The sequence below is a fragment of the Electrona antarctica genome (genome assembly GCF_951216825.1).
Source record: "Electrona antarctica genome assembly, chromosome: 17".
Taxonomy (NCBI): Eukaryota; Metazoa; Chordata; class Actinopteri; order Myctophiformes; family Myctophidae; genus Electrona; species Electrona antarctica.
Genome location: NC_136798.1, coordinates 6575989 through 6596535, shown reverse-complemented (window position 1 = coordinate 6596535; position 20547 = coordinate 6575989). Strand labels below are relative to the sequence as shown.

The 20547-nt window shown below is 41.5% G+C and overlaps 3 protein-coding genes across 4 annotated transcripts; 1 reads left to right on the top strand and 2 right to left on the bottom strand.

Annotated features, from left to right (window-relative positions):
• Positions 1 to 365: 365 nt before the first annotated feature.
• Positions 366 to 11277, bottom strand: LOC306940360 (uncharacterized protein). Of its 2 annotated transcripts, none has more exons than XM_079525400.1 (10): positions 11008 to 11277; positions 6894 to 6955; positions 6439 to 6534; positions 5647 to 5730; positions 5455 to 5547; positions 5008 to 5228; positions 4623 to 4816; positions 3274 to 3356; positions 1190 to 3114; positions 366 to 722 (listed from the first exon to the last, which is right to left on the bottom strand). In XM_079525400.1, exons 1-10 carry the CDS (start codon positions 11087 to 11089, stop codon positions 599 to 601), a joined length of 2964 nt encoding a protein of 987 aa, XP_079381526.1. In that variant the 5' UTR covers positions 11090 to 11277; the 3' UTR covers positions 366 to 598. The 2 variants fall into 2 exon arrangements, with proteins under 2 accessions (XP_079381526.1, XP_079381527.1); XM_079525401.1 differs by having other exon boundaries at positions 1190 to 3116; positions 3273 to 3356; positions 6439 to 6516.
• A 2402-nt stretch (positions 11278 to 13679) lies between these two features.
• Positions 13680 to 15044, bottom strand: prkrip1 (PRKR interacting protein 1). Its single transcript, XM_079525423.1, has one exon. The coding sequence runs from the start codon at positions 14853 to 14855 to the stop codon at positions 14301 to 14303; it is 555 nt and encodes a 184-aa protein (XP_079381549.1). The 5' UTR covers positions 14856 to 15044; the 3' UTR covers positions 13680 to 14300.
• A 283-nt stretch (positions 15045 to 15327) lies between these two features.
• Positions 15328 to 19672, top strand: LOC306940376 (glutaredoxin-related protein 5, mitochondrial-like). Its single transcript, XM_079525424.1, has 3 exons — positions 15328 to 15985; positions 17772 to 18854; positions 19173 to 19672. The coding sequence occupies exons 1-2, from the start codon at positions 15655 to 15657 to the stop codon at positions 17942 to 17944; spliced, it is 504 nt and encodes a 167-aa protein (XP_079381550.1). The 5' UTR covers positions 15328 to 15654; the 3' UTR covers positions 17945 to 18854; positions 19173 to 19672.
• Positions 19673 to 20547: the final 875 nt, after the last annotated feature.

Genomic DNA, 20547 nt, shown 5'->3' with positions numbered 1-20547 from the left:
AGCTGCATAAATACTAAATGATCTGAGACCAGTGTGCAAGTTATGAAGAATTAAGTGGGGTGTCACTGTATATTTGCAGGCAGTCAGATGTTTCCTCTGTATTTAACCCATACTAAACAACAGTACCAGTGGGCGCTATGGGGCAGCGCCCAGAGAGCAGTTAGAGGTTAAGTGTTTAGTTTTTGTTATTCCATTAGTTTTAGTTAACTAATCAGTCTGGCTGATATATGGGTAATTATTTGACTCTTTTGACAACATTATCACTATCATCAATTTATTATGCAGTCGATGTGGCCCGATTTGTACCACTTTCAACCAGCCGTCTCTATTTTGGTCATGACATTATACATAGGTGAACATTGCCAAAGATTTTACTTTTTATTTATTTAAATAGCACACCTACAAGTTCTTGCACATCTACAACATATTGTGACCTTTGACACATAAACCAGGCACCAGGATGTGCAGTCTTTCTACCCGTTCAACTATGGCCGCCCACTCAGAAGGGCCGTCCGTGGCCTAATGGGGGGTCCTCGACATGGAAAAGGTTGAGACTCACTGCATTAGAGGGAAGATGAAGTAGCAGTACAGTAGAGACTCACTGCATTAGAGGGAAGATGAAGTAGCAGTACAGTAGAATCCACAGAGTGATTATTATCTCCAGCTCTGATGCGGTGACTTCACAGGATGGCGCTGAAGATTGAGTCATCATAGCTCCCTCACTGTAGGAAAGTAGATCAAACATAAATGATTTAGGATTGAGGCAAAAACAAAAGAATATTACCTCAATATGATGAACATTACTATTGTGCCCCAAAATGTTTATTTTGTATATAAATTATACAAGTTATCCACACCGAAACACTGAAATTTGTTTAATTTGCAGATGATAGCAATATTTTGGGGAGAATCTGCAGCAGCTTTTGATTGTAAAAGAGTGGTTTGACGTGAACAGCTAATTAATAATAAATAAATAATAAATAAATCAGAGCTTATATTGTTTGGTAATCATATAAAACACCCCTCTGTACAGGTGATGATTGATAAGACTTTGAAAATAAGTTCATGGGTGTGACATTATACCACAACTTTGGTTGGCATGTTGAAGAAAGGATGGTTAAGAGCATTGTAATTATAAGTAATGCAAGAGATTATGAATGAATGATATCATAATCATTAGATCACCTACCCGTTCTTCTCCATCAGGTAGATATCTTTCTCATTCTCCTCTTGATCCTGCCATTCCTCGTCCGTCATCATTGCATTCACCTCGTCAAGATCATTTGTATTCATGACTCCGTTGCTTTCCTCTACTTTGTCTTCATCTCCAAAATCATGGCGTAATTCCTGGTCTTTTGCACCAGTGACAGCCTCTCTTCGATTCTCCGTCGTGACCCCAGTCACCTCTCTGACCCCACAGTCAACTTCAATAGTAGAGATGTCCTGGCCTTCCGCTGTGAATTTGACGGAATTCACAACAGCGATGTCTTCCACCAACTTTATCTTCCTTGAAACATCTCTTATCTCCTTTCTTTGCTCTCCCATCTCAGGTTGCCCGACTAGTCCTGCCTCCACCCATCCTCCCTTTAATTGTCTCTCACGTTCCTCTTCAATCTCTACTTTTCTTTTCTCCTTCATGGGCTCTACATTTCCAAAGGTTCTAGCCTCTGTCTCTTCTCTGACCTCTTTCTCCATTGCTTCATCTCCTGAATGCCCTGAGTACTGCTTCTCTGCCTCATTTCTCCCCGTCTCTCTCTCATCACAGCTGCCCATAGGTGACGTCCCGGCCACAACCGGGCTGTCTCTGAACTCTGCAAGCTCTTTTGTCCTTTGCACGCTCCCCTGTCTGACATCACCCTTGTCCACTTTCTCCCCTGCCTCGATTCCCAAGATCGCAGCCTGTGTCCTGCCAGCCAGTTTTTTACACTCGGAGCTCCTCACACCATTATTTCTCTCATCATCATCATCATCGTCCTCTTCCGTTTGTTTTTCACGGTTCATATATGTCACAGTATCCTCCCCATTGGTGCTCTCTGGAGGGAAATCTCTTTTCTTTTTAACACCATCTACATTTACCTCTTCCTCCACCCCATCTTGACAGCTTGCCTCCCCTTCCTGCCTGACAAATCTAATATTTTCCCTGTCCTCCTGTCCCTTATCTTCCTCCTCCTCAGGATCATAATTGTCACCCCTCACATACAGAGCTCTCTCCTTGAATTCCTCTTCACTTCTCTCTTCATGCTCCGAGTGTTTTTCCTCATCTCTATCATTTACTGTCTCTCTGAGCCCGGTGTCCTGTGTTATTTCCTGCTGTTCATTCCCCAAATTACCTCCATTTTTCTTCTCATTCATGTTGTCCCGATCCGCAGGCGCATCTCTGTTCCTAGGCTGGCTCTGCAGGGCATTATCCTGTGTGATTGAGCTGCTCTCCTGATGTGGGGTGTGACAGTGTTCAGAGCCCTTCCCTGATATGTTCAGAAGTGTTTGTGTGCCCTTCCTCAATTGTGCTCTTGTTCCCATCTCAGCCCTCGTCCTTTGTCCCTCGTGTTCGTGAGAGGATTGGCAGACTTCCCTGTTCAGTTCCAGGATGTAGCTAAAGGCTTCCTCCTCATCCGAGTCCAGGGTTGACAGGTTGTACATCCCTTCCTCAGAACTATGAGAGAAGTCATCCATGCACAGCTTGCAGGAGACCTCCGTGGCTTTCTCCATCCATGACCAGACCTCCTGGTCGACGATGTTTATGTCGAGTCGTAGTGGGCTGTTGTTTGGAATCTGTGTGGTACTTGCAGAGTTCTTCTGTTTTGATGGTGGTGTGGATACACTGCCCATGGTTGGTTCCATGCTGCTTTGGGACTTGTATGATGAAACGATACTCTTAGTATTGGACAGTTTTGAGGTATGTTGCACGTTCAGGTGAATGGAGCTGGATTTCGTCTGCCGTGGAGAACCACTTCCCCATCGCTTCCACAGCAACTGCTCGTTTGTGTTCTCCAGGCCCTCCAGCAGGGCTTGGGCTTCTGGGTGGTGGGCAAGAGACTCACCAAAGCTGATTGACTCAGATGATGTGAAAACCGGGATCTCAGGGACGTTTGTTTCAAAGCCTGATGGGCACTCCTGTGTATAGAGTATAGTATAGCAGTATATCAGTGTAATGAATATTTTTGTCATAGTTAACAGAGGACTTGGAATAATGTCCTGAAGGAATTTTAAGGTCACTTGAAAATGGTGTTATATTTATAAATGCAATGTTCCGTCTTGTTATAGGAAACTCACCTCATCAACCCCTGCATAATGCTCGAGGAACATGGACACGTATGTAATGATGGACCGCTCATCTGGTGAACTGCATATTACATCTGCAGAATGAATGATTCACACATTAGGACAGACAACAACAGTAGGGTTACATCTGAGCAGAGCACAACCCTAACTAGTCAACACTTTATAAATTGGCCTGCACATGAGTTCCATGCACATCTGGGTCGGTCTTATTTTGAAAATGATTGTCTGATGAAGAGCTGGCATGTCCCCTGTGGTGAGAAAATAAAATCTTAAGCTTTTGGAGCTCAGTCCAGTGTGCGGTCCTTACTTTCTTCCATTGTATTTTGAAAATGTGTGTTATTAAAATTGTAAATGATGAAAACAGCACTCTAAATTGACTATTTATTGTCACACCGACATTTCCAGCAAGAAATGATGAATGATGAATTCCTGTACTGTTCTTTGTCTATATAGAAGTGTCTATTTGTACGTCTCTAAATGTTTTGATGAATTGAACATGGTGGACCCTGTTGTAAACAAGTGTAATGCTTAATTGGGTCGTCCACTCACAGTTAACAGCCTTTGTATTGAGTTTGTGCTTGAAATGTACTGTATTTCTGCAAACTGTTAATACAATTTTCAATCAATCAATCAATCAATCAAATGCCTCCTTTTTTCTCTTCATATGGATTTCTACCTCAAGTTAGGGCATTAAGCAACTAGTCGACTAGTAAATCCACTAGTCGTACTAGTTGACTACTAGTTGATAAGAAAAAAGAAAATAAAGTTTATTTTTTCCCTGATTTTGTAGGCCTCAAGATCAGGTCACCAATGTACACAGTTTTTAAATGTACAAATATTTTTACACAATAGGTAGTTAAACAATTAGTCGACTAGTAAACTAGGCAACTAGTCAACTAGTAAAAATGACTAGAAGTGAATGCCCTACTTCAAGTATACAGGTCATGCATAATTCTAGATTATACAGGTCTATCCCAGCAGGGGGAGCCACAATCACATAATCGGATAAGTTAAAATACAAATTATGAAATTATGTTGATAATGATATTGTATGATATTTTGTTATAAAGTGCCAGATTTTCTTCGATTTCAGAACATTTAACTTTTAAGCGAACAAGTACATATGTACATATAGTATCTTTGAGATACGAGCATAATCATTGAGTTAGTGCCAGTGAGTTCCATGCACATCAGGTTGTGGCCTATGTGATATCTCTTGTTTTGCCAGATGACATAATTCAATTGCTCCCCTCTAAACCAGTTAGGTTAGACACTGTCCGCAGACAATTGGAGAAAATAATACATAATACAACAACCAGCAGTGTTTTAAGATGTTCTACCTTCGGGGTCCATTAGGGGAGGTATGCCCAGATTGTGCTGGGCAATCATGAAGGCTATGTGAACATTCTCTTTGGGCTCTTTGGTCAGGCTGTCTCTTAGGTCCACCAGGGCAGGGTCTATCCACTTTATCATGGCAAGGAAGGCCAAGCCACTCTTCCAACTCTTCCCAAAGTCATACACCTCCACTCCGAACCTGGGACAGTCACCAAAGAAGTAGACCGATGCAAGCAAAACAAAGACCAAAGTAAACACCAATATTCCCAATTTCTCGTCCATATGAACGTGTTTTTTACACTCTAATTCATTCGACATTTCCGTGCACTGAATATAGCCGTAGATTAGCAATTTACTTTTACTACTATTTAATTTGACTTTACAACTCACTTTGACGTGCATGTTTGAACCCAGTGCAGAAGTGTCTTGATAGCCTTCCCATGGTGCTTTGCTGCTATGGCAGCCTTTCTGCCTTTGGTTGGCAGGGTGCTACTGGAGGAGCTGATGATGTCATCACACAGGGATGAAAGGTCACCGAGGGAGCTGCTTGTGGATAAGGAGGTGAGGCTGGAGGAGAGACGTTTCTGGAGCCCCCCTGTCATTCCCTTTATCTGTGGGACACAAACACAACGTGTTAATGGTAGATCTGTGGGGTGTGTGTGTGTGTGTGTGTGTGTGTGCGTGCGTGCGTGCGTGCGTGCGAGTGACAATGGGTAATAGAGCAAGGGAGGAGAGCAAAAGATGGGTGAAAGAAATACAGAAATAAATGCAGGAAGAGGTGTGGGTAAAAATGAAAGTGGGTCAGAGATGGAATAGATACAGAGACAGACATCTAACCTGGAAAAATAGGACAATGTTCCACATGAGGTCAAGAACAACAGAAGGAACCCCGTCAGCGATACCTGAGGCATCAACGCCAAGCAGCTTCACCTGAAAACAAGGCAGTGAAGAGAGATTAGTTTGTCTGGCGAGTAAAAAAAAAACATAAAGGACAAAATATAACTTATCAGAAGATTCCAATACACCCACATGTCTGTCATCCAGGAACGCCAGGGACTTGGAAATGTTGTTCAGTCTGAAAACGTGGTGAGGCGATGGCCTGAACCTGTATAGCTACAAGAACAAATTACATCAACAACTTTTATAGAATAGAATAGACTTTTATTTGTCATTGCACACCAAGCATACAACGAAATTTCAAGGGAGCTCCCACATAACCGTAGTACATAAACACATAACATAACACGTAACATACAACACAAAGTAAAGTGCATGGTGATATTTTAAAGTGCATGATGGATGAAAAGGGAACCAATAAATGATCACAGTCCAGTTAGAGTCAGAATGCATGATGCATATGAGGGGACAGTCAATGCTCATTTAGTAGTCGTTCGTTTAGCAGTCTGACTGCGTAGGGGAAAAAGCTGTTTGTCAGTCTTGAGCTACTAGCTACTATACACAAACACTAGTAAAAATACCATATCTTTAGTAATTCTTCTTGATTAACAACATAATTTATGTCAAGAGAGTACAGCTGGGATTCATAAGCAAGATATTTTGCCAGCTTAAATGGCCACATATACGGTCATACTCATAATGACTGCAAAATAGTGTATTGATCTTTAGTGTGGCAACATGACTTGTTACAATCAGTCTAGTAAACGGCTTAAATAATCATAGCCTGAAGACATTGAAATAATCATAGCCTGAAGACATTAAAGCTCTACGTTTTCACCTGCGACTGATTGATGGCATGGAAACTGCATCAATTATGATAATGATTTATATTAATGCTAGCTTTTTCTGTAGCTTAAATCTTACCAGTTTGTATCCAGATAGTTCTTCCAGTAATGCCATAAGTACTCTCCCATCCTGAATATCTGTGAACAGGTCCTGTACCTCGATTGGAGGGACACACTGTAAAATGATGAATCGAATACCTTACTTTTTACATTTGCGAGTTGCAATGCAATGCAAAACAATGGGTTTTTGATTGATTGATTGAAGATGTATTAACAGTATGCAGAATAGTTAGTTAGTTATTTCAAGCACAACTCAATACAAAAACTGTTAACGACACCATAAAGCATTACACTTGTTTACAATAGGGTCCACCATTTTCAATTCATGCATCAGAACATTTAGAGACGTACAAATATACACTTCTATATTATATAACAAAAAACAGGAAATCATCATAAAAGAGGTACAAAATGGAAAGGATAATGTACAGTGAGGGGAAAAGGGGGTGTGGGGGGGTTAATTTGCTTACTTACTCTCTGCAGAAAGACATTCATCCATCTTGTGAAAGTTCTCTTCTGTACCACTTCCCTTTCACCTAATTGAGTACAAAAAAACACAAGAGACATGGCCTTCTGAAACACTGTAAAGCCCCAAGGACAATAACAGTACTTTCACATTGAAGCTCACACTAGTAACTGTATTTGCGGCAAGCATTGCAAGCAGGTAAGAACAGGACTCTGTCACAGCCTGGGGTGACAGCTTTACAACTGTATTTGCTCCTAGACTCTCCTAGAGCAATGCCGAATGAGATAGTATTGGTATTTTACGATGAAATTAACTGAACTTGTATTCTTGGCCCATGAACAAAAATATTATGAGGTGCCGTTATGTCTAACATACTGAAAGATAGTTGGTGATTGCCTTGGGCAATCAGCTGCCACAACCCACAAGACTCAATTTGACTGGAAAATTAAAATATGAAAAAGGTAGGGTGGAACAGATAGTAGGGGAGCCTATCACTTTCCGTGATTTTGGAATGTTAATTTTTGGAGACAGGTATATCTTGATTCTTGGGGTTACCAGAATGCCAAAAAAACATGTCTCCAATTTTTTATGTCAGGTTTAGCATGTTTAATTAGCATAATTAGCTAATAAATTGTCAAAAACGGAAATGGCAATAACTTTGCTTCTAGGTAACTTATAAAGGTGATCTAAGAGTCTGAGTCCATGTTTGTGATGTCCAGAAATGCATCTGTTACCATTGTGAAGTCATACAAGCTTTCCTAATTAGCATAATTCCCATAAATTATGCAAAAACGAGGTGAACATCAGCAAATTGCTGCATGTTTTACTTTTAGTCAACTTTGAAAGCTTCTCACAGACTCCATGTGTATGTTTACAACTCCAGGAATAATTATCATCCTATGAATAAATCATGCAACCTTTTGTCTATGTAATAATCACACCAAAACCAGAAATAGCTATATTTCGTTGCTTTAAGTTCATTAATAAATGTGATCTTACAGACAGTAAGTCTGTTTGCATGTCTAGAAAATATTCTCTTTCCATAACTAGGATATGCAACCTTTCCATTATTAGCTTTATATATATATATATATATATATATATATATATATATATATATATATATATCCCTCATAAAATAAAGAACAATATGAGAAATGGTCACAGAATTATCACATGATTTTTATTCTAATATTTACAGAAAGTTTGGAAAACACATTTAATTGAAGGGTCTTCGTCATCGTCAATCCCCAACAGATGTGCCTTGTTTACATTACCACACACCTCTAATCATCGGCCCTACACATGCACATCTCAGAGCAGTTCAAATTTTGAGATCGACAAGAACAATTTGATATGCACTTTGATTTCTTGCAGACACATTTTATCAGTTGGGTAATGGTGGCTGGGCCGTGGGTATCCCGTGTTGTGACTGGCACCAGTTGATCTCCCTCAGCCTCCCATCCATTTTTAGTTTCTGGTGGCATCTGTGGGTTAGGTACGTGGTCCTGATCCCATACCATTGCCTGATAATATGCATGGGTAATGGCTTGATTTAATGCTGCTTGTGTAGGTGGCAGCTTCTCGGCTTCTAATTGTTTCTTTGTGAATAACCTCCACCTGAGCTCATCAACATCCACAGGATTTGTACCGGGCTCGTACAGCTGGCAAACAAATGCTTCAATCTTTTTTGACAGTTGTACCCTTCCAGCTAAGAGTGTAACTGTCATAGATGGAATGGCATTGGTACAGGCAATGGGAAAGCCACCATGGATCAAGACATGTTCCCAGTAAGCTGACCACTCCATAGCCACACTGGACAGGAAGACCAAAGAACATAGTGAGATCCATGTAGTATTTGACCGACGCCAGGGTGGAAAGCCCCGGGCCCCTACCACTTATCATGTGGAAGACAACACACCGATAGGGAAGTGTCAGAAAAACAGTTCTTGTCAGGTATCAGCACCAAAGATGAGCTGACTGTCTTATCTTGCTAAGAAAGCCCTCCAACACTTCCAGGTGAAACCCAATGTTTTTCTAATCACGTCAAGGCAGGCTGTCCACTCAAACTCTATCGATGTAAAACATCTCCACAGCGTACAGGAAGAGGCTGACACAAGGATAATCCTGCACAGCCTGGATGCTGTCCGAAGAGGGGCAACACAGCTCTACATTGAGTCCCCTGACACTGATGTCTTTGTTCTTACAATACGACGGTACCATCAGCTGTGCAAGGACATCTATTTCATCACCGGTGTGGGGAACAAAAAACGTATCATCGCTGGAGCCAGTAGTGCAGGCACTGGGTAAAACGAGGACTTCAGCCTTACCAGGGTTCCATGCCGTCTCTGGAGCTGATCAGACAGCTCCAGGGAATTTAACCTGTTGGCCAGGTCTAAACAGGTGTCCTGTGGAGGTGGTATCTGCAGTTGCTACTGTATATACTATGAGCTACAAAAAGGCTCAGTTCTGACGCAGCACGTACCTAACCCACAGATGCCACCAGCAACTGAATATGGATGGGAGGCTGAGGGAGCTCAACTGGTGCCAGTCACAACACGGGATACCCACGGCCCAGCCACCATTACCCAACTGATCAAATGTGTCTGCAAGAAATCACAGTGCATATCACATTGTTCTTGTCGATCTAAAATTTGAACTGCTCTGAGATGTGCATGTGTGGGGCAGATGATTAGAGGTGTGTGGTAAGCAAGGCACATCTGTTGGGGATTGACGATGACGACGAAGATGGAGACCCTTCAATTTTCAAAACTTTCTGTAAATATTAGAATAAACAATCTGATAATTCTGTGACCATTTCCCATATTGTTCTTTCTTGCGACTGCAGGTCGCCTTTAGGAAATTATGGACGGGCCTGCCCCAAAGTTATTAGTTCTCAACAGGCCCGAAAATTAAATTAGATCTCTATATGGAGCTGACCTGTTCTGACATTCCATATGTTGATCTGACCTCATCAAACCCTGTACACTCAAGACACGCTCCATATATGGCCAGTTCAGAATACATTCCATATGTTGATCTGACCCCCCATGCCAAAGCACCAGCACTCGCCCAGCAGTCTGTCATGACCCAGGCAGATATGTTGATCTGACCCCCCATTCCAAAGCACCAGCACTCGCCCAGCCCTTTAGTGCGAGGTCGCTTCTAATATTTTCTAGACATGCAAACAGACTTACACTGTCTGTAAGATCATGCGTATTAATTAACTTAAAGCAAAGAAATACAGCTATTTCTGGTTTTGGTGTGATTATTACATAATTATTACATAGACAAAAGGTTGCATGATTTATTCATAGGATGATAATTATTCCTGGAGTTGTAAACATACACTTGAAGTCTGTGAGAAGCTTTCAAAGTTGACTAAAAGTAAAACATGCAGCAATTTGCTGATGTTCACCTCGTTTTTGCATAATGTATGGCAATTATGCTAATTAGGAAAGGTTGTATTCACAATGGTAACAGATGAATATCTGGACATCACAAACATGGACTCAGACTCTTAGATCACCTTTATAAGTTACCTAGAAGCAAAGTTATTGCCATTTCCGTTTTTGACAATTTATTAGCTAATTATGCTAATTAAACATGCTAAACCTGACATAAAAAATTGGAGACATGTTTTTTTGGCATTCTGGTAACCCCAAGAATCAAGATATACCTGTCTCCAAAAATTAACATTCCAAAATCACGGGCATCAAAATTTGATTGATAGGCTCCCCTACTAAGAGCAAAATAACTTATTTCTGTCCCAATCACAAATTTAAAAAAAAATCACACCCGTGTTAAGTGAGGGGCACTCTTATCATTTCTTCCAGGAAATAAAACGCCTGGGTTTCCATTCCGAGGCTACTCTTATCATCATACATCATCTCATTGATTCCGGGCGGCCAATCACAAGTTGCGTCCTCTATTTTGTCTTCATGTCTATGCAATGTTTGTTTACACAAGCACTCACAATTGTCCATTCATTGTCAATGGCATTTAATAGTGTAGGACAAGGTTAGTGTTTGCACACCAAAAGCTGGACATAGCTGGAGGGACTAGCGCCCCTCAACAATAGAATCACAGATTGTTTGTATGTTCTCGTTTAATGCACTGTACCTTGAGGCCTGCACTTTGCTTGTTGATCGCCGACAATTGATTCCTCCTGTCCATCCCAGCTGGCCTTCACCTGCATTTCCATTGTAACACTTGCACTTCACCACCGCTTCTGATCCATGGAAAGTCTATGAAACGAGAACCATTCTGAGATCAATGCAGTAGTGATCCCAGGATGCATCCAGGTGCATGCACATGAGAAAATGGCAAGGTGAGGGAGTGCAGGTTCCTGCCTGTACACGTTGGGACCTCCTCCTGGCCAGCACCCCGCCCCCTGAGTCCTGACATGGCATCAACTCATCTGTATCATGGTAGGTTGATATGAAGTTTGCAGCAGGCATTACATGGGATTTCTGTGGGGTTTATTGGTTAAAACAAAACGTTTTTGACTCCAAGGAACAGCATATGTCCCTATTGAGTGGTGCAACCATAGACATATATCTATGGGTGCAAGTGCAACCACTCCAAGGAACAGCAATGTCCTTATGTCCGTCCCTATGTTTAGAGTACCAACAGGGGGCGCTGTTGCACTACTCACTTCAGACTGGTCTGATTTTTGTTTAAAGGTTAAATCACTATACGTATATTCTGATACCAGTGTTTGTTCAGTAACGGGGGTCTCCCTGTCTCTCCAGATCTTTAAGACCAGCTTGTCATTGAATACAAAATATTGATTGATTGATTTATTGATAGATGTATTAACATATTGGAGAATTACAGTACATTTCAAGCACAACTCAATACGAAACTGTTAACTGTGGACGACACAACACCATAAAGCATTACACTTGTTTACAATAGGGTCCACCATGTTCAATTCATCCTAACATTTAGAGACGTACAAATATACACTTCTATATAGCCAAAAACAGGAAATCATCAGTGAGGGGGAAAGGGGTGGGTGGGGGAATCAGATTTTACAGGGGCCAGTTTCGAATTGCAGCCGGCCGAAGGTGCCCTTTGAGAGCATTAAACAGGGGACTCTTTTATAGTGTATGTGTATATATACTGTATATACACACACCACACTGACACACCCCACCCAGTGTGTGTTGTGTCCGATCATCCCTTCTCCACAAAACATTGATGTAGGCCTATAGCTGTAATCATTAAACAGAATTATAATTATTATGGAGTGCACCTTTAATCATGTGTTGAGGAAATGTGATTCCATCAATACATTGTGGCAAACAGTCAGAGACACTAGAGTTTTTCTAAAATAGAAGTTTATTACTTCTGCCGATAGAGACCACCAGACCATCCTTATGTATAGGCTACTACATAGATAGCGGGGAGCTTGCGTCATAGTCATAATAAATACCAGCCCAGCACGAAGTTGCATATTGATTCAAAACCAAGGATGAATGACACCTTCACATGCACATACTAGGCAGTTAGTCTGGTACACACATTTGGAATGACAGCATACCACATGACAGAACACCTGTTTCAATTGTGGAAACAGTCCAATCCTATACTAAATATCTTTGTCAAAACATGCATTTAATGCACATTTATTTGGGAGAAATTACCTGCATGATCAGTGTTAAAAATCCAACTTTACAGGCTTGATGGGAGTTTAAAAAAACAGTATGGCAGCTAAAATGTCACCCAGCAATTCTGATGCTTCTCCTGCTCTCCTTGGAATGTTTAACAGAAAAGATTGATTTTAAATGAGGTCACTTTTTGTAGTGAGTCAATTATTTTCTTCCTTGACCATAACAGTATATCCAGTACAGGAAGGACAATGAACATTGCATAATAATATAATATAATATAAAGGGTATATGCAGGTCGTCACTGGAGTCTGGAACTGGTTACCCACCACCTGGGTGAGTGATGTGATAGGGAACCATACCCAGGCTGATAAAAACTCAATTTACACTATCGTACGATAGCCTCGGTCCCAGGCTCACTTAACTGCGAAAAGAGATCGTACGATGGTGACTTGTGCCACATTTAATTTGTCAGAACAATATTGTATCTGTAATGCAAGTTGTTTTGTTTTGTACAATGATCCAATACACTCAGTTTTTTTAGTCCATTTTATTCATATAATTAATTCAAAAAGATTGTGGTAAGACTTGGTAATAACATTGGATCCTTCAAGTGCAACACAAATTATTAAACATTAATAATTTGACATCTTCATTTTGTATATACTGTACTTGGTCTACTGAATGGATTTTAGTTGGCAAATTCAAGGCTGCTTTGCAAGGAAATTCCTACATAGGAAATTGGGAATGTGACAGTTGAGTTGACAGTGTTTGGCAGGAAGAGCTTACCCTGGTCCAAACAATATCTCACTGCCAGGTATTACTTTACCTGCTTAAAGAAAGGCTGATGGCTATGGAAAGAGACCATTACCTCCGTGGAAAGCAGGGATCTCTTTGTCACAGAGAACTTGTTCAAAGAACATCGCACGTAAACCTCCTGTGCCTCCAGAAGTTACGCCTTTTCATTCCTTGAGTTTCTCTTTGCAACCTTGTTGGGCCACACAAGCAAATCATCTTGGCAAGGGGCAGTTTCACAAGGTTGCAATAAACACTGACAGCATTTAGGATTCTGGATTGGCAGGCCTATATAAAAATATGCCAACTTGCATTCATAATCTTATCTGACAGTCCTAATAAAACAAGAGGGAATTTAGCAATTTGAAAGGAAATAAACACAAGGAGTTTTCTGTGCATTTTATTAAAAATATTTGATTACAAAAATTATAACAGTAAATTTACCTGGGAAAATTCGTTTTAGCCAACCCCCAGATTCAAATACACCTGGAGAATACTGTAGTCTGTAAATTGCAAAGGAAAGAACAATCCAAAAAAATTAATGGAAAAAGCCCGCTGCCACCTCCCCCCTCTGACATAATGGACTATGGTCACACAATGACATTTCTTTTGAATCTATAGACTACTATCTAAGTTCTATGGACTTTTATAGTTTCTTTGCACTGGATTGGTGTCACTAAAATAATTTCGTTCATTATTGTTAATGTTAATATGCAAATAAATCCATCCATCCAAGACATAACAAACATGTGATTGTTACATTAAGCACGTCATTGATTTCCGTGCCTATCAAATATAGTCCAAAGACTTTCCCCAATTTCCCCACCATCTTTGCTGAATGAGTCCTTCAGGTCATGTCTTTCTGAGCACAGAGCTCAGTTTTGCTTGTAAATAAAAACGTTCACAATCCCTGCATCAGCCGACTCTCAACCCTGAAAGCAAAACCATCCTTTCAAGGTTCACAGAAACACATTTATCACACTGTGTGAACAGCCAGCTAGTCGGTCACTTCTTCCCCATGATGAAGCTAGGAGCCTCAGCATCATCATCAGCCTCCCTTTCCTCCTCCTCCTCTTCTTCACTGCTGGACGACTCCTTCTCTGGGTTCTCCTCGTCTTGCTTGGCTTTCTTTGCCATCAGCTTCTTCTGCTTGAGTTTATCCCTCTTCTTCCTCCGCTTCGCCGTCCTCTCGTCCGCCGCCACTTTATTCGCGTCCACCTTGTCGAGATAGTCCACGTCCTTTTTGGACTTCTCTGACATCTTGTCCAAGAAGTCCTGCCTCTGGTACTCTCTCCGTCGCAGGTGCCGATAGACGTGGAACTCTCCGCTGCCGGCGCCGGCGCTGGAGCCCATCACGTCTCGGACGAACTCCGGAGGGGCCCGCGGGTTCCAGTCTTTGGGTCGGTCCGGGATGGGAGCGAGCTTATCGGGGTTACGCATTAATCTCTCCAGCTTCAGACGTTGCTCCTCTGCTGGGGTTTTGGCGATGATCAAAGGCTGGGACTCTTTCCCCCCTGGTTTTCCTCCAGCGTTCCCATTTTTCTCACTGGGCGCCGCCATGATGTTTCAAAACAACCTCCTTCTTCTTCTGCTGCTTTGTTTCTGATTCTAATCTGCAGTCTGCACCGGCGTCATACATAAATAAAAGTCGACTTCCGATCAGTGAGCTTCAAAGTAAGGCGCACTATGCCTATTCTTTATTTATTTCAAATAACGAAACGCAACATAGATGTTACATAATAAATATAAAACAGTTTTCACATCCTACTAATTTACTTGTTTCAAACAAGTGTAAACATCGGCGTTAGTTATAAATACCGCGGTAAAGATTTGTGCATTTAAAAGCGTTCAACACTCGGATATAACTAAGCATATAACTTAGCATCAAACTATTGAGAGAGGGTTTTTTTTAATATTTATGTCACCAATCATTTGTAATGAAATTAAATTATTATACGGTTTGTGTAACCACCGTTATGATTGACGCGTCTATCCGCCAATGAGAGGTGTTCTTAATCTTGCGTCAGCAGGGCTTTCCACAGGTACTGCGGAATGTTTCCATTCCGAATGAACCAGTGTGTTCCGGCCTAAGGCCCGCCTACTGTATCCGGTCATTTGCACGTGCACTTGCCGCATCGTTTCCGTATCCGCTCTACACCCAGACCAGATCAGCAACTTGCTAGGCGTCTTGGATCCACAGCCTGAGCCTACTAGTCGTTCTAGTCGCTTCCATCTGGCTTGTAGTTGTGTGTGTTGTCATCGATCGTGTGAGTTACTCTAGTTTACAAGTTTAACCAACCCGCACCTCCATCTCTCTACATTTTATTTAGATCAGATCCACGGAAGAAGAGTCAAGACCATGAACAGCATACTGAGGTCAACCGCAAGGTGTTTGCGGGCCGGCGGCGCGGCGGCCGTGCGTCTGCCCGCCGCCGGGCAACAACACAGGCAGACCGACGGCGGGCATGTCTTGTCCCTGGCCTCGGCCCGGCTCCTGTGCGCCGCTACGGGGGACGTCCTGAAGGACCTTGGGGACATGGTGAAGAAGGACAAGGTGGTGGTGTTCATGAAGGGGACGCCGGCGCAGCCCATGTGTGGCTTCAGCAACGCCGTGGTTCAGATCCTCAGGATGCACGGAGTGGACGACTACTCTGCGTACAATGTGTTGGAGGACGCGGATCTCAGACAAGGTCAGTCAGCCTGAACTCAGTTTGAAATGTGACAGCAACAATAATACATTTAAACTTCATCGTACGGCGGTTTCGCTTGCAGACAAGGACACTTGACACCGTCGTACGATGGCGTGCTAAACAGCCCCATAAACGTAATGCTTAAACCCTGCCAGTGTCTCTCCCTAATTTATGATCATAGTAGGCATTTATACAATGAGCTAGTTAGTTGTCTACATCTAAGAAACTTTTAACTGGCTCATTTAGCACAAATCGACAATCCATAAATGTATAATGACTGAGTTACGGATTGTATGAATACTACTAGTAGTACGACTAGTACGGTCCGATAATGTCTGGCTTGAGGCTTCCCAAACATTTATCAGCCTTGTGCAGCAGGACCAACAGCTGAACAGCAGGGTGTGGTACTTTAGTTTAAGCCAGACGTTATACTTCTACTGGCATGACACCCAGCTCATTTATTGTATTAGACCATGTTAGTAGTGAGCCTTTAGGAACAAGGAAAGGAACTGGTTTCAGATTGCATCACACATCTGAACATAATTATGTCACTTGGAGGAAGTCTCATCCTGTAGCAGTAGGAACAATACTAAATTCACAAGTGCAAAGTATCAAGAACATTGACAAAATACCGGTATATTTGTAATGTGTTTTTCAACATGGTAATGGAACATACATTTTCACTTTTATCAAATCTAAGAAGTTGTTCACTGTACTGTACAGTAACTTTGAGACCCAGGGCTGGACTGGGACAAAAATCGGCCCGGTCATTTGGGAGAATTTGGCCCAGACTGGCCCACCACAACCAGCTCACAGATAGCAGAAACTCTACCGCCCGCTCCGTCGAGGCACACACAAACAAGCCCTAATACCACCACTTTTACAGAACAACATAAATGATACAAACCAACAGACAACTACACAACCCTTTGTTGCTCTCACAAGATTGCTGGCAAAAGGATTCAAGATAGAAAAGGGTTTATTTGTCACTCACTTTGCCTGCCTGTCAAAAAAAATAATAATAATGTGGCCATTCCACCCCTGTTGAGACCTAAGTTTAGGCCAGGCAAAGCATTGTGAGCAACATTTTAGATTCAAAGTTCAAACATCACAATTTAAGCATCACATTACCAATGTTACAGTGCATCATTGTCATTTTGGAATTCTTGGTAGCCTGTGTAAGCTGTAAGGAACTGTGGATGATAAGAGTGGAATGTGTTCCTCAAGCACAGAAATAAATGTTAACAGATTTATCATCAAGAAATGAGAAATATCTGGGTAAAACTTTGATAATGATCACATAGAATGTAATCAGTCGTCGTTTAATGAACATTTAATGACATACACAAATATGGCTTTCAGCATAGAATCTGTAAATAGTTACCAGATAATGATCTGAGCTACTGCTCAGCTAACACCTGAGATTTAGATCCCTGGTTCCCCGCATGGGAAATTAAACATTGACCAGAGGGAATTCCCTCTTGGCCAGGGGAGATATTAGGCTGGTGGGCTTGTTCAGACTGATCTACTGTCACACTTCAGATACCCATTAATAGTACATATATTTTAGTTGAATCAAATGAATCCCACATCTGATATCGGTACCGGTCAGTTTTTTTGGAGTCTGTAGGGCAGATCAGACATTTTAGTTGACGTGTCACAAATAATTGCAATTTAATCGTTTTTTGGCATTGAACATTGGAACATAAAAATAAATCTGTTTGGTGAATGTGATCATTGTGACAGGCCTATGTCTGAACTTTGTCAACATTTCTACCTGCTGCAGGTGTCAAGGAGTTTTCCAACTGGCCGACGATCCCTCAGGTGTACTTCAATGGCGAGTTTGTGGGAGGCTGTGACATCCTGCTTCAGATGCACCAGAACGGCGATCTGGTCGATGAGCTACGGAAACTGGGCATCAACTCTGCGATGATGGACGCAGAGAAAGAGGCAAAGTAGACGGCCAGAGACAACGAACCAAAAAAAGGCAGAGACTAAATGAAAAAGTAAATTTCACCATGGCTGGACAAAGACAAAAAACCTTTCCTTACCCCAACAAACACGCACACACATGCACGCAGAGAAAGGCGTGCATATCTGAGAGGAATTAATAGGTATAAGCAGCAATGGTCAAGTAGTACCCACATTAACAGACGGATTTGGAGCGTTTTACCAATGTTCCCAATCGATTATACTTATCCACTCCCTTCCAGATCTTCACATACAAAAGTGCCTAGGAGATGAGGATTTGAGATTTGTTAATACTAGATGTGGTGGCTTTGTCTCTGGCTTACAACACATCCCCCATAAACTAGGTATCCACCAGCAACTAGAGGGGGGATACAAGTGAGTGATCAAGGGTCGATCGTGTAAAAGCACTATTATCCTTTGAACATCTCTTAAAGTCCTAGCCAGTAAAGGGGATGCATTTAGTAATGCCTTCCTCTTCCTGATCTCAATAACTGACCCAAACAGTGATGGTACTGTTCACTTGCTTATGTATTTATTTTTGTATCCCAAGCCATGCCCGGCTCTAAGATGAAACCATCCTCAGGTGAGACCTGGATGTGTAGTATAACACACCCTAAAGTACACTGCCTGTATCTCTGCTCGGAAGGATGAATTAAACCTACCGTCACACAGAACTAAGGGTATAAGCCAGTACAAATAGGTCACTTTCTCCCCATAATATGGCTTGAAGAGTTGGTGCAAGTTGACCATTCATATGGTGGAAATGGGTACATGTCAAGGACAAAGTGTGGCGGACCATGTTTTGTAAAGGCACAAGTTTACCTTTTGATCACACCCAATTGTGACAGATGCACATTATCAACATATTGGATGGTCAATATTAAAGTAACCTTTTTGAGTGGTGTAAACCACTCCTACAACTGGCTTTTGTGTGCAGAAAAAAATGAGCATGGTTGCTATGTTCAAAATAATTTCTGACGTAATTAAATCACACCCGGGTGAACTGGATGACCGTAGCAACCATGGTCATTTTCTCTGCACAGAAAAAGCCAGTTGTGAAATCACATCCGGGTGTGATTTCATTACGTCAGATCAGAGCTGATCAGGCTACATAATACCTTACCTTATTTCATTACGTCAGACATTACGTCAGACCACAGCTGATCATGCTATATAAAACCTTACACCACTCAGTTCACACGGGTGTGATTTTTAGAATAAGTGTGGCGAGAATGTCTGGAAAATTAGATTTGGCAGAGTTGTAATGTTTGCTCTATAATGTGTCTGGCTGCTTGGGAAAACATTTTCAACTGCTACACGTGCTTCCTCTCATGTCTAGTGTTGTCTACTCACTGTTAACCCGCTGAAACGCAACAATACACTTCTTTATTACCTCCTCTCTATTTTTGCCTGAGGATCACTGACACAGTATGTATATGGATAGGCATCAGTGTACACTTACGTTTTTGCTGTGTCTGACTAGGTCTGTGGTATTTGGTAAGACAAGGGAGGTTATATTATTTTGTGACTGAGCCTATGATACTCCCTGATCACTATCAATCTTGTTTTCTTCTGCATAACACTCGTCTAAACAATACCAATGTAGTACACTGTAAGATATTGTACATTGAAAGGATATTGTTTAAAATGTATTTTAGATGCATGTAAACTGTTTAGCAATAAAATATTTTGTGGCAAGCAGCCAGAGATTTAGAAGTTTGCAGTGTGAAATCTGACATGTTCTTTTCTGTATGTGATATAGGCCTAAACAACCAATGCAAATCCACACATTTATAATCACAAACATTTCTATTTAGAGGTAAGAAGCATTACACTTGTCTGGTTTGTTGGCACGCTCAAGTGACAAGTCTACACGCTGAAGTGTAATCTGCTTCAAACTGTTGATACATCACTGCCTTCTTCATTTCTCATTGGACAAAATAACGTCCAATTTGGAATTAAAGGCTTAATTTGTTTCACTTTCCAAGGAAATCCCATATTCAATAGCTCAGCATTGCAGGCAATCCATAGTCCCCAACCAGATGAAGCAGCATTTGTGATTTGGTTTTTAGGGTCAAGGACCTACTTTTGGTCCATAATACAGTTTCCCCTACATATACGTTTGGTCATCCTAGTCTTGTAGTCAAGAGCAGATATGCACAGGACTGGCTGTAATGTGTGCCAGAGTACCGGTACCGGTATCCATCACTTAGGACTTGTAGGAGGATGTTAAAATGGGTATGTCATACCCAGTTTACATTCACTAGAGGAGCCATGGACCTAAATTAATTACATTTCATGAACCTAATTTAATTACATTTTAATTAAATTAGGTCCATGTGTCATAACTGCTCCAGAAGGCTCCACAGTGAATATGAGCATCCAAGAATTGGGCACTCATCAGGCCTGTGCTCAACTACACCTCAGTTTGAGTTATTTCTCAAGTGGACCTACAAATAGACCTGCAGTCTAAAAACATTGAACATTAACAACTCAAGATCAAACCCCCGTTCAAATTAAGCAATACAGGGAAATGTAAATAACATTAAATCCCAATATAAGTTTTTTTTAAAAAAGAAAAAAACATCGTC

What these genes read in the sequence shown, in the direction of transcription:
- LOC306940360 (XM_079525400.1), bottom strand. Translation starts at nt 11,089, where the DNA reads ATGGAAATGCAGGTGAAGGCCAGCTGGGATGGACAGGAGGAATCAATT. An exon ending in TGAATGTCTTTCTGCAGAGA is followed by an intron (nt 6,535 to 6,893) that starts GTAAGTAAGCAA and finishes ATCATTTTACAG; the next exon opens with TGTGTCCCTCCAATCGAGGT. An exon ending in ATTATGCAGGGGTTGATGAG is followed by an intron (nt 3,115 to 3,273) that starts GTGAGTTTCCTA and finishes CTCTATACACAG; the next exon opens with GAGTGCCCATCAGGCTTTGA.
- prkrip1 (XM_079525423.1), bottom strand. Translation starts at nt 14,855, where the DNA reads ATGGCGGCGCCCAGTGAGAAAAATGGGAACGCTGGAGGAAAACCAGGG.
- LOC306940376 (XM_079525424.1), top strand. Translation starts at nt 15,655, where the DNA reads ATGAACAGCATACTGAGGTCAACCGCAAGGTGTTTGCGGGCCGGCGGC. An exon ending in GGACGCGGATCTCAGACAAG is followed by an intron (nt 15,986 to 17,771) that starts GTCAGTCAGCCT and finishes TACCTGCTGCAG; the next exon opens with GTGTCAAGGAGTTTTCCAAC.